Here is a 13,594-nt window from a genome sequence, read left to right as displayed (position 1 = left end):
TGCGGGGGTAAAAATGGGTGCATTAAATGTGGTCTGACTGTAGGGACTTTGTGTTGTCCTCTTGGACATTCCTGGAGTTCTTAATGGACCTAGGTCAACTTGTAACTGTCAGCAAACACTTGTTTAGCCCTGCTGCTCCCACATACGTGTTGACTCTAAGCAACTTCACAACTAATGCAGATTCATTCAACCACTGGGTATTGAAGTAGAGAGATTTTGTTATAGTGGTGAACAAAGTGCTGTATTTTTGCCACCCCACTAAAATACAGTAAAAGTAGTGTTTCTGTTTTTAGAGGTCTGAGGTGCCTCTCCTACGCACTGGATTTACAGCTGGTAGAGGTGGTAAGGGACAGGGCTTGGTCAATTATGAAACTGGCTTTCATTGTCATCACAGCCCCCGTAGTTGTTGAGTAGAGAAATGTGTTTAAATATTGGGCCGGCGCCACTTGTCCGAGTATTCTTCTAACCTTGGCTGTGGCTAATAACCTTCAGCTGTTGGAAGTGGAAACTCTGGAGAGAGACAGTTCTTTCAGCCCCTTTGGACCAGCTTAAAGCTAAGACAAACGGCACGCCTGGCCCGCAGTGGAATACCTCTCCCAGCATCACAGGTCTCTTTGCTGTCACTCTACACTTCATAACAACACTAAAGTAAAGCCCAGGGCCCCTATATCCACATTTGTGCTGTACTCCTTCTCACATTTGCGCAACAACCATCAACAGGAGGGGTTATCCTAATCTTTTCTGTCTTACTTAACAGGCAAATCAAGGACACTGTTGTTGCTGTGGCTGCCATGTGACTTTTCTATCCTTTAGTGAGATGTGGTGTTTGTTTTTGCATGTGGATTTCATTGGACGTGCCCATCTCTCCTCCTCCTCTTTTTTGACCTCTGATCAGCCTAGAGCAACAGTCAGCCTTTCAAGATGTGACTATCCCTTAGAGGTGTAGATATTCTGTGAATTGAGCAGACTGTGGGTGTGTTTGGAATTCCTTGATACACTGCGTCATCATTTCTCTCCCCCCTGTTCTTATGTTGCCTCTGCTACATGTCCCCTCTAACTATATTCAGTATTCTCTGTTGAGAATTATTAAACCTCAGACTGACTTTCAAGATGCTTATTTTCTCTGAAAAAAATGGCAGTAATTTTTTGTTGACTGCTGCTCTGAATTGAATCAAACTACAAGAATGTATTTATTTATTTAAAAAACTAAAAGGGAAAATATTGTAGCTAACCTGGGATAACTGAAATTCAGGACAAGTTTAAGATATAATTACAGATTCAATGCCACATGGACCACAAATTAATTCAACAATCATGCTTGTTTGACTTGGACTTTGTATCATAACAATAAAACTGGAGAACAATTAAACAAGTCAGATTCTTGCTCCTGGAGCCACTTGAGAAGCTGGACATGTGTACTCCGAATTTACTACTTTAATACTTTCCTTAATTGGCTCTATGCAGCTTAGGCTTCATTTTGCACAGGTTCATGTTGGACAGCGCTTGTAAAGATATGTTGAGTTTGTAAATAGAATAAACAGACTAAAAAAGCTCCCTCAATAGAGTTGCTTTGTTTGATTGATGCAGTGTCTAAACAGTAGGATACTATAGACTGGAGGGAATGGGGGGGGCACATTTACTTGCTTTTCTAATGTCAGTGCTCAGTGACCTCTAAAGTGCAAGTTAAAACTATCAGGTCAAATGAGTGTGGCTGACAGAGTTGGCATCCTTTTTCAATTCTCTTGTCTTTTATCCAGCAGCTCCTCTTAACCCTTCTCTTTTCCACTAATCTTCTCTTTCCACATCCTTGGGGGCAAAAAAAGGTTGGCACCAGAGCCAATTTCTTTCACCTCAACAGCAGCAGCAACAGCAGCACAAGAGAGGTGGCAGGGAGACAATGAGCCTGTGAACAGGTCTATTCTTAGCCCACTAGACACCACGATAATAGTGGACATGCCCTGGAAAGCTTCTCTCTGGCACCCCGGAATCTGTGAGCAGACAGTTATGTCCAAAACATACACCAGATATTGTTGCCCCCTGTATGTGTTTCCTTACAATAACTATAAATATAAGTAGTCTGACTGCTTGAATCAGAGCAACCACAACGTTAAGAATTTCATCCAACCATGTTCCCTTTAAATTTGACTATAAATTCACAAACAGTGTTTAACCTGCCTTCTCTACACACATCACACTCATGTCACATCATGCCTGTCCTGGTACTCACTGATTGGTGACTAAGAGGCTTGCTTTGCCAGTCTGAACAATTAGAGGGGGCAGTTCAGTCAACAACAACAGCAGGAGTGGTAGCAGGTCGTAAAGACAAGACAAGAGCTAGTCCTAAAATGCTGCCACAAAAACATAGAGACGACCCTAAGTGGCTGAAGTGTTACATTTTTCTTAATCAGTCAATTAAGGCTTTATTTATTTTTATTTATCAAGGCTAGAATGACACTTGTCAGAAGAGATATAGTTGTTTCAGAAGAAGCATAAGATAATAAAATTCCAGAATGAGATTATCTCCAAGCAATGCCCTTTTTTCAAAAACATTCAGAGTTACATAGATTTTATTTAACTCCCTTGGATGATAAGTTGAGGATGGTTTCACATTTTGCCAGAATGTTGCAGAGGTGGTGGGACAGAGGCTCTATTCACATTGTCATCCCATCTCATTGTGTGAATGCTTTGTCTGGCTGGGAAACAGGACGTGATGATAGCACTGCAGTTTTTCAGCTAGTTTTGAATCATGGCTTCCTGTTAAGATTCAATCTACACCTAGTCTTCCTGTTGTTAGTTGGAATGAATCTATTTTGAAATACCCTTCTCTCATAAGAAGTCCATTAAGTAAAAAGAGTGACCTCTTATGGGGAGATATTACACCCCCAAGATACAAACGGCGCCTTGATTTTCCAATAATATAAACAAAGACCTTTAAGTGAAAAATTGTTGCCTTTTACTTTTTTTCACCAAGCAAAGTCCCCATAAGTCCCCAAAACAGTGAAGTATTTAATTCAATTCAATTCAATACAGAATCTGCTATTATATTTTTCTGGTATATGCATCAGTTAAATGTGGCCTTTTATTTACATAATGAGCTTCTCTTTCTCACAATGACATGTACCTTTATTTAGTTTGTTTTGAGTTGTACTGTTTGTCTTGTTGATGCAATACTGTTCTATCCATAAAGAACCTTATGGAGTTGATATTAAACCATGGCTTCTACATTTTTTAATTATATCAACAACAATTGAATACACTGAAACATAGCATACTTGTTATTCAGATATCACAATTTTGTTTTTCATTCTTTCTTTTTAAACTTGGGCAGGCAACTGTGTTTTTGTGGTTTTCTGATGCACTTGAGAAATGAAGGTTTAACACAGACATGACTTCTTCTTTCAGCTCTTCCTTTCAAGTGTAGTCACAGCAGATCATCTGCCTCCATCTGACCCTATCCATTGCCTCTTCTGTTTTTTACTCCAACTAACTGGCTCTCTTTTTTTAACAGAGATATGACAAAATACAAAAATATAAAAAGCATATTTGTGAAAGTAAGTGAAAGCATATTTATTGCCTTTTTTATTGTGTCTGCAGTGGTCAGTTTGCAGTAGTGAAACGTTGTGTAGAGAAAAGCACAGGAACTGAATATGCTGCCAAGTTTATCAAGAAGCGCCAGAGTCGTAGCAGCAGAAGAGGAGTAAGAAAAGAAGAGATTGAGAGAGAAGTGAGGATCCTCCAAGAACTCCAGCACCCCAATGTCATATCTCTGCATGATGTGTATGAAAGTCGCACAGATGTGGTGCTGATCCTGGAACTGTAAGTCATACCATAATTTATGGGTGCTGCCCAGTTTTCAAAGGTCCTGAGGATCTCTGTTGATGGACACAAACCTACAAAAAAAAAATCTAAATTTCTCTGACAAGCTCTCAACTGTGTTTCTACAACATACAATACATATAATTCTAGGACCTACTCACATCTGGTTTTTACAATGTACAATGTTAAATGTTGATGTTGTGAAATGGGCTGTTTGCTTATCCTGTATTAGCTGAAAACCTTTGGCCAGAATTTTGTGTGCCAGAAAAATATGTCTCTGAATGAGTCAATAGAACTTGTGTTGAAAGAAAGCCTCAAAAGGCCAAAGGAAGTCTAATTCAAACAGTCCAACCAAAGTAAAAGTGGAACAACTGTTAGCTGCTAAACAGAACTTAAGTTTTTACCTATTCCTCTCCTTAACTATGAGAGTACTAATTATGGGTGAATGATGCTGCATAGCAGTTGTACTCTTAAAAAATATTAGAGAACTATTGTTGTGCATAAGAGGAACCCACTTACAGACAGTCCCAAAGTGTTATTAAAAGCAAACACATCACTTCACATTTCTATCTAATACTTTGATAAAATTCAAATTTTATCTAAGTGCCCAAGAGAGCCACTAGTCCACAACATTGATGTGTCTGTGGGTTTGTTTTTCAGGGTCTCAGGGGGAGAGCTGTTTGACTTTTTGGCTCAGAAGGAGACTCTCAGTGAAGAGGAGGCCACTCAGTTTATCAAACAGGTCTTAGATGGAGTCCAGTACCTTCACTCCAAGAGAATTGCACATTTCGATTTAAAGGTAAGAACTCAAACACTGATACATGTGCTAGTGCAGTTGTTTTTCTCCGTTGTTGCTCAGCCTCTACATAGAAAGAGGAAATATACCATATATAGCAAGTGTCTGGTTCACATGTCAGTGGTCTCCTGCCTTTCTGTATCAGACATACTTCCTGTTGTATCTGGCTGAGGTCCAGACAACAAGATATAAACACCACTACGTTATCGTATCAATTTCAGAGCTGAGCTCTGCAGTTCATTGTTTAGTGTTTTATACAAGTTTATTTTCCATTTATCACCAAGATTGAAAGAAAATAATGAGATAAATAAATAACAGTTCCATAAATGTTTTTGATATAACTTTGATATAACTTTTTGTTAAAGTTCTGACAAAATAACTGTTGAAATGTGTTCCCAAATGCTTACACAAAAGGCTGATTTGATCAGGTAACACTATTAAGTCTTCTTGTAGTTGTCCACAGTAGAGATTTCACCCATGTCAGGTTAACTACTGAAAACAAACATCTCCACCCCCCCTCCCCCCTAGCCTGAAAACATAATGTTGCTGGACAGGAACATCCCTCTGCCCCGCATCAAACTCATAGACTTTGGACTGGCACACAAGATAGAGGCTGGCACTGAATTCAAAAACATTTTTGGCACGCCTGAATTTGTTGGTAAGTGTTTTGTATGAGATTTGTTTTCATCGTAGGACAGTTTAAGATGAGGCTTAGAGTTTGGCCTGTTTGTGATGCAGATGCCTATTTTCAGCTCCAGAGATAGTCAACTATGAGCCACTGGGATTGGAGGCAGACATGTGGTAAGATACTTTAATTACCTCTGACTTCTGATTCTCAGCCTCACACAACCTCCTGATGTCCATAACTTTGTGTTAACTTGTTACATTTCTCACAGGAGCATAGGAGTCATCACCTACATACTGTAAGTTGATGCTGACTTTCAGTCAGAATCTTAAAGTATCAAAGGTGTTTATAAAGAGAAGTCTAAGCTTTTATGACTGCTGTTTCAGCTTGAGTGGTGCATCACCTTTCCTTGGTGACTCAAAGCAAGAAACTCTGGGAAACATCTCTGGGGTGAGCTACCAGTTTGATGAAGAGTTCTTCAATAATACAAGCGAACTTGCCAAAAGTTTCATCAGACAGCTTCTGGAAAAGGACACAAGGTGAGCGACTGGGTCACTGAAGAACACTAGAAAGCCAGTAGTCATGTCTGTCAATACCACTACAAAGCCCCGGTTTAGAGGTTTCACTGCTACAAATCCAAGTCCATAAAACAAACAGACCTCATCTAAATGTGACAGTCAAAAGTCAAAGGTCAACCAGTACACAGAAATCTAAACCAATGACATGTTTATTATTGGTACACTATGTAATGTGCTAAATCTGATAATCTGAATTAACATTATTTACACAGAAACCTGATAACCTCTTGCCCACGCTGGTACTGTGTCATCATGCTCTTTCTGCTTAGAAGAACTACCGAGAAACCGAATATTGCTGATAAAGTTAGACCGACTTGAGGTAGTATGTAGATACTTGACTGCTTTTAAACTTCCTCCTCCCATCATTTTAGAAAACGGATGACCATACATGATGCCCTCAATCACCCTTGGATTAAGGTATGCATTTCATTTATTAAAGCATGTTGTGGGTGTGTGAAGTAATTATGACCATCAACACCCTGTCACTAAATACATGTTTTTACAAGCTCACTTACAAGATCACATACATATTTTAAAATGGTCAGTTGTGCTAATAAAATATATTTAAAGTATTAACCTTAGGCAGTCAAAATTAAAAGTAAAAAATACATGATGCAGTAGGGATGCCCTTAACCTTCACTCTACCATTTGATCATTAGTAGAATAATATAGTGCTTATATATATATATATGGGAATATTTTCTTTCATCAACACAGCAAGTAACTTACAGTTGGTCATTGGAGGCTGAAATAATCTTATATCATCATTCAAGCATTTTAAAGAACTAACTGTGTTTTAAAGGCATGGTCATTTAACAACCTCTAGTTCCAAAGAAATCCCATTGAATAATGTCAGCTGAATAGTTGCGATATGATGTTGATTTGAGTCTTCATCCATTTTGAACTGACAAGCATGAAATCAGAAGACTTAACACACTCGAAAGGAATGCTTGTCATTTGTGGTGTCCTTACTGGCCTTGGCTTTCACTGTTGGGTCACAAACTAATCCTGCAGTACCACGTTTGTTGGGATATTCACCACTGAGCGTGTGTCAAAGGCAATGAGATAGCCTCTCACTCAGTGTCCTTCCTCCACCCTTCTGTCCTGTGAAGTCCTGTGGCCAAACAGAGGAGTACAGCGCTGAGAAGAAAGCTGAGCAGCTGAAGACAAAGCGACTGAAGGAGTACACCATCCACTTGCATTCCAGTATGTCCCAGAACAACACATATGCCAACTTTGAGCGTTTCGCACTAATGTTAGAAGACATTAGCCTAATGGAGAACGGACTATCAGCAGTGGCTGGGGCCAACCACACTCTCCAGGAAGACATGGAAGCACTGCTATCTATTTACAATGACAAAGAGGCCTGGTACAAAGAGGAGAGCGAGGCTGCAAGAAAGCAACTCTCTCAGGTCCGGTATGAGTATCGTAAAGTTCAGGCCACCAGAAGGCTTCTGCAGGAGGACATGAAGGCTGTCGATGCCACACTAGAGACTATTAGTGGGAAGTACAGTCAAAGGCAGAGCCAGCTGGACACCCTGAGGCAGGAGCTGACCTCCGACATGCAGTGGCTAAAGGGAGTGATGGGCTCTCTACATCCAGAGGGCGTCCTGGACAGCATACAGAGCAGCAGACTCAGTATGGACATGAAACAGGCTCTGAAGGAGCTGCTTCATCAGTCCTGCAAAGGGGAACTTTGTCCAAGTGTCAAACAGCCTCTCACTGAGTCTGGTTAAACGTGACAGATCCATCTTAAAGATTTCTGAATGTATAGCTTCTAGGTCTTTACATATATTCCACTATAAGGTATAGTGTGTGAATTATTTAAAAGAGATATTGCACATAGTAACAAAGCCCCCACTCCACCCTTTTTCTGTGCTGTTTGCATAACTAATAATTACCTACAAAATCGGCAAAGAACAATACACATAGCAAAGGGCTGGCCAATCATCAGGTTAAAATCATCAAAATGACATCATAAATAATTATTAATAGGTAGTAGTACAATAAGGACAACAAAAGGCTAATATTTAGCCCACAAATAGCACATGTTTAAAGACAGTAAAGACAAAAAATAAATATTTACTTAGATTTCAGAGGTATATTAGTATGAACATGCAGAGGCTCACCCTTTTTCTGTGCTGTTTGCATAACATTACCTACAAAATTGAGAAAGAGGCAGACATTAACCTAGCATAGCTACGGTAAGTAAGCATTTAACTAGGCCAAAGAGTGATGAACACTTGTTTATTTATTTGTTGTAGGAGGCACCGCTGAAATAATTAGTTTAAGTGAAGTGGTATCAGTATTATCTGATCACTAGGCGGGTGGAAATGAAGATGCTTTTTATTTTATAACATTTTTACTTTTGTCCAGATGAAGACATGTGACTGAAGAAATGTTAGATTTTCACATTGTCTGACTGGTGCATGTACTTTCATTCCAGTCTATTATTTTAGACTGAACAAATAGTTCATGTGCTATTACAGTGGTTGTGTTTTTTGTTTTGTTAAAATCAATTTTGTAATGTAATTCATTAGTTTTAATGTATTTAAATGGGCACTTTCAAAGCATTTTGCGCTTATTTATTAAGAAAATGTTTTTATTTCTTTATTGAAGAAACCAGCCTAAATATGTGTGTTTATTATAGCCTTTACAGTGTTCTTTACTGGTGTTTTCAGCATGTCACCACATGCTTTACACCTGATTGTATTGTCTTGATGTGTATTCATACATATTAAATGCAATTGAAACCAGTAAAATAAATCAAAAGTATGGATTTTCTCCCCAAAATGCTGTGATCTGTTATGTATTTGAAACATCAGTTTGATTTTTGCCATAAGTTAGTATTGCAAGACTGGATAAAATACTTTTTTTCTGTTATTTTTATCTTTGCTGTGTCTCTGCAGCCAGTAAATCCCAGACAGGCCATGGTGAAGAGATTGTCGGTGGTCAACCTGGAGAACTTTAAGAGACAGTATGCCAGACGCAGGTGGAAGGTGAAGTTCAGAAATGAAAGCTCTATTTGACTGATATGATTTAATTGGGCACAGACTAACTTATTAGCCCATATTCCTTGCTTTATTCTGTCTTACAGTTTTCAATCAGAATTGTATCTCTGTGCAACCACTTTACTCGGATCATGAAGAAGAACCAAAAGATGCGTTTAGAGGATGGGGTAAGAACTTCAGTGTTTTCTAACTAAACTGCGGCATTACATAGCTGCAGTAACACCTTTACAAATGTTCAGACCCACTTTGGGTTGATCTAACAAGAAACTCTGTGAGCTAAGAACAACTTTCTACAGCTCTGTGATCATACTACGTGCATTTTGTTTAAGCAGAGATTGTGGGCTGTAACCACTTGTTGTGATTATGTGCTTTTCAGTAGGGTTGCTCCATTATGTCAAATCAGAAGCATGATAATTTAATTCATGATTCATGAAATGACTGTAAAATGGCTGCATTCCAATCACAGCAACGAATAAGAGCAACACACAAGCATGGCAGATGGCACAATAATCATCTTATTTCGATTATCTTGTTTTCATAATCAAACTCAAAAGTAAATTAATCGCCCAGCCCTATAGGCCAGCCTCACTTACTCATTTACCTTTGCTGCAGTATAACAAAAGCACAGTTGTTTCTGAATATATACAGTTGTTTTTTTCTTTTCTTCAGAGAGATTGTGAAAGTGACCAGGAGGAAGAAGTGGTAAAGAGAAGACCAAGGTCAAGAAAAAGAAGCAGCACTTCTTGAAAGCAGCAACCAGGAATTTGAGTAGTCATTGTTTGGATGCAACACAGTGACTCTGCATCTTTTGGATGCTTACAGACCTAACACAGCATCTAAGTGTTGCATGATTCTGCAGGATTAAACTCAAAGCTGTGGTTTCTAAATTTGAATTTACAGCTTAATAGGAAATAAGAAACCAATATTCACACATGCACGAGAACATGGGCAGCTTCCTTTCACGACACCAGTCTTAAAAGTTCCTCAGCTGTTTGACATCTGAGTGTTGACAAAAGTTAAACTGGTTTTTAATGTCAGTGTTTGAATGTCTGTAGGAGGTGAAGCAACTGTTTACATGCCATTGCAATAAACCATTGTTGATATTAACAAACTGTTTACTGGTAACATCTCTATTGCTTCCCTACCAAAAATAATTACTTGTAAATTGTTCCCTATCCTACCCAAATGTCATGACAGGCGATACAGATACTTCGATTTGTTATATTCAGCATTTGATATTTGGATGACTGTCTGGCTAAAGTGCTTGTGATAAGAAACGTTTGTATTCTTCATATGATTAAAAATAAAAATCACACTCAAGTTTTTATACATAAAATTGTCTTTATAGTAAAATATAAATGTCCATAAACCTAAGTAATGTAAGGCAAATGTCTTAAGTCCACTTACAGTATAAAAAAGAATGTTCGGCATCGCCTACTTTTATTTTCCTTATATGTGTTTGTAATGTAAATTGAGCCATTGTGTAATAAATTAATGGTTTATTGCTTATGGAACATGATCATCATTAAACTTTACTCTGATTGTTTAAAATATGAATTTTTAGTGCTGAAACAATAAAGGCCAAGTTTCCTAAAAGCTCCTAACTGTTAAAGTGATAGTTCAATATCAAGTGCAAGTGAGATGCTGTTACGTTGTCATTGATAACATATGCTTAAAACAAGGTTTGAGGCATGACACATCTGCTTAGACAGTTGCTCTGACTGACTAATACAGAACCTATACCTATTAAAAGCTGATTATTAAACTGCATTATACACCATTGTCAAGTGTTAAATATCTAAAATAGGTTGGTTTTCTGCACTTAAAATCAATTCAGAACTTCTGCACACTATATCTTGGTCAGTTGTGGCACAGTGCCAGGCTTCCAACAACTTGTTATGCCCAATCTCTGGGTCAAGTTAAACCTACTGCCCCCGTTCACTCGAATGAGGAGGCTGCGTCAGGAAGAATATGGGTTATAAAAACTATGCCAACTCTGTATGGAATTACTGCTGCAGTGTCACCAAATATATATTCATTTTCACAGCCATTTTTAAGAGTAATTCCTTTATGCAAAGACTCACACTGTGGTTTCATAATGTAGCGGTTAGCACACCAAGCAAAGAGCAGAGAGTGGCAGCCTACTGTATTACTGGCAACCATGTACTGTGTCGCTTCCCATCCCACTCACAGACTGCAGGCAAAGCCAATAAAATTACAATTTTGGGGTCAAGTGTCTTGCCTATAGAAACTTCAGCATATAGACTATTAAATTTAATTGTACTCTTTTTTTGTTCAGCATAAGAAATGTACATAGAGATTTTATCTCTAAGGTCTAGCCGTAAGAAATATGTAAATAAAAAAAGTCATCAATCATCTATTTCTTGAAGAGTAATGGCTTTCCATCCTGGTTTCTGCTCTTCTTCAATTATTTTACTAATCAGAACAAGGAATACACCTAGGCCTCTCCGGCAAAGTTGGGTTCATCAGTAGTTAACCAAATCAGAGAGAAAGCCATGTTTTCACAGACTTCACAGATAGTATAACTATGACATGGATTCTGCAGCATTACTTAGCTACCACAGTTTGGGAGCACAGTGTTTGGTGCAATTATTAATATAGCTCTTACAACAAAATAGTCTAGTGAAAATGTCTAAAAAATTAAGTCAATGATCCACTACTGGAACCTCATATAAATAGTTTAATGTATTATTCTGGGCTTGGACTGACTTTACTCAGATGTAAACATCTTCTGTGACTCTGACTTACCAAATGAGGCAATAGTAGATCAGCAGTTCCCTATTAGAGCACAGACATGCAGAAGACTGACTCCACAGCGTTATCGTACTGTACAGTTGTCTGTTTCTGTATAGTGACAACCTATGAATTACTGGCATGAGATGAGATAAGAGAAAACATTTAGCACTGTCGGGGTCGCCCGTCTGTATGTAGTCTATCTGCAGACTGGTAACTGTGAATACTTCAGCCGTGTCTCACTGACACATGAGTACAGTCTTTTGTCAGAGTGCAGTGACATGCCTTCCAGTCAGCCATTACAGTTAGGGACGGAGCATCTCATGTAACTGAGTCACAGTTGGCACATTGGGATCAATTCTGTGGTCAGGCAGCGGGTTATGGGATCCCACAGATTTACAGTGAAATGACCCGTGTGTCCACACAGACAAATAAGGCAAGAATTCAGAAATACTGCATGAATGTAAGACGAGACAGTGTCCTTCATCAGTATGGCTTCGGATGTCTTTGAAGCAGAGCTTTGCTCAGAATAATGTGTCAGGGGGTCAAGTTGCAAGGTTCATATGAGACAGGAGGAATTCATCAGTAATTCTCATTCTTTTATTGTTCTGTCATTAATGCTAAAATCCCTTATGCCCCTATGCTTAAAATCCACAAAAGAAAAATGAAAGAATTCTGATTTTATTTAAACATTTGATACTTAACAGATGTTCACTAATTTAGCATTTAACCCACACCAATAACTTTGCATAATGTGGGATTTTTTTTAATATTCTATTTCAAATGGCATACATTTATTTTGACAATATATATAGAGGAGAAGGGAATTGTATCCATTACTGCAAATGAACATGCTCACTTATTGGACTATTAAATGTAAATGTTAGATTTTTTAATACTGTATATGAAGATATCCTGTATATTATCATCATTCATTTATAAGTCAAGTAATACCACAGAACCTTTGCTGTGGATTGATATATGAAAACATATTTAAGTCTGTGTTAACGCTGATTTGAATACGACACAATCACTTAATAAGCGGAACTAAAGTCATTGGTGTAAGAAGGCAAGAATTTAAATGCTTGAAATGTTATGTTGTTCACATTTGAGGTAATTCTACGACTTTACTGGATATGCTTTACCGAATGAACTAAAGCTAGAGAGGCACTTGGGAGAGTTCCCGTGTCCTTTATACTACTGACACCTAGTGGTCATCACCAAGAATAACATTTTCTTTAACAAGAATACGCAAGACAATTCGTCTACTTAAATAAATAATTGAATAAATTGCCCTCTTCTCCGGTTTTTGGCGGGTGGATGGATTTATTTGTCATTTTTCATACGAATTTATTCTTATAATTAGATTACTCTATTTACAAAAACTCACGGCTTAAATGTATTGCTTTTCCTTAACGTGGCTGCCATACTCTTAACTACTGTAATTAACAAAAAGTCTTATTTTTGTCTAGAACTAGCAACACTGCATCACAAACTTTCAACACAAACTTCAGCGTCTTTGTTATCTCTTTACTCACCACGACACTTGCTGTTGTCTTCGTTGCTCCGTGGTTTTGCGAACGCCTTTTTTACAAATCCAAACGTCAAGGGGTCTGCCTTTTGTTTAAATAAATAAAAACAACATTCGTTTCCACTGTCTTTTTAAACAAGCCGCCATAACCGCCATGTCACTTGCCAAATCTTATCTCGCGATGACGGATGACATCACATGTTGCGTTCACCGACGCAAACCTGGCTCAGACATATTATTATTGGTTGTCGTTTTCTCCGTTTTGACACTTCATTTATTTGTTTATTTTTGAATTGCGTGGAGGGCCGATAAATTTAACCTTGAATCATATACGAATGTGTTTACATGAACCTGTCATGATACCATGTTCCAGAGACAGCATGGATCCTGAATGTCAGGTTCACAGTTTGTCTGTTATTATCACTGGGTCATACTCTAGTGTGATGATCACCCTGGAAATGAGCTCCTGGAGGCTGCTTTCAT

General features: G+C 38.3%; 1 protein-coding gene across 2 annotated transcripts in view; it reads left to right on the top strand.

Moving 5' to 3' along the window:
* The window catches only part of dapk2b (death-associated protein kinase 2b), a 14,917-nt gene extending 4,316 nt beyond the window's left edge, over positions 1–10,601 (top strand). The window contains exons 3-12 of one of the 2 annotated variants that reach the window (XM_008311715.3): positions 3,595–3,816; positions 4,477–4,615; positions 5,141–5,270; positions 5,365–5,413; positions 5,509–5,535; positions 5,624–5,776; positions 6,187–6,232; positions 8,725–8,814; positions 8,913–8,993; positions 9,496–10,601. In XM_008311715.3, the coding sequence (XP_008309937.1) occupies positions 3,595–3,816; positions 4,477–4,615; positions 5,141–5,270; positions 5,365–5,413; positions 5,509–5,535; positions 5,624–5,776; positions 6,187–6,232; positions 8,725–8,814; positions 8,913–8,993; positions 9,496–9,573 (1,015 nt within the window). In that variant the 3' untranslated portion in view covers positions 9,574–10,601. Of the gene's footprint in view, positions 1–3,594; positions 3,817–4,476; positions 4,616–5,140; positions 5,271–5,364; positions 5,414–5,508; positions 5,536–5,623; positions 5,777–6,186; positions 6,233–6,927; positions 7,936–8,724; positions 8,815–8,912; positions 8,994–9,495 lie in introns of those variants that run through there. The other variant, XM_008311714.3, reaches the window with a different exon arrangement.
* Positions 10,602–13,594: the final 2,993 nt, after the last annotated feature.

Source organism: Cynoglossus semilaevis, chromosome 6 (assembly GCF_000523025.1).
Source record: "Cynoglossus semilaevis isolate Cse_v1.0 chromosome 6, Cse_v1.0, whole genome shotgun sequence".
NCBI classification, from domain to species: domain Eukaryota; kingdom Metazoa; phylum Chordata; class Actinopteri; order Pleuronectiformes; family Cynoglossidae; genus Cynoglossus; species Cynoglossus semilaevis.
This window is presented reverse-complemented; position numbering and strand designations above follow the sequence as displayed.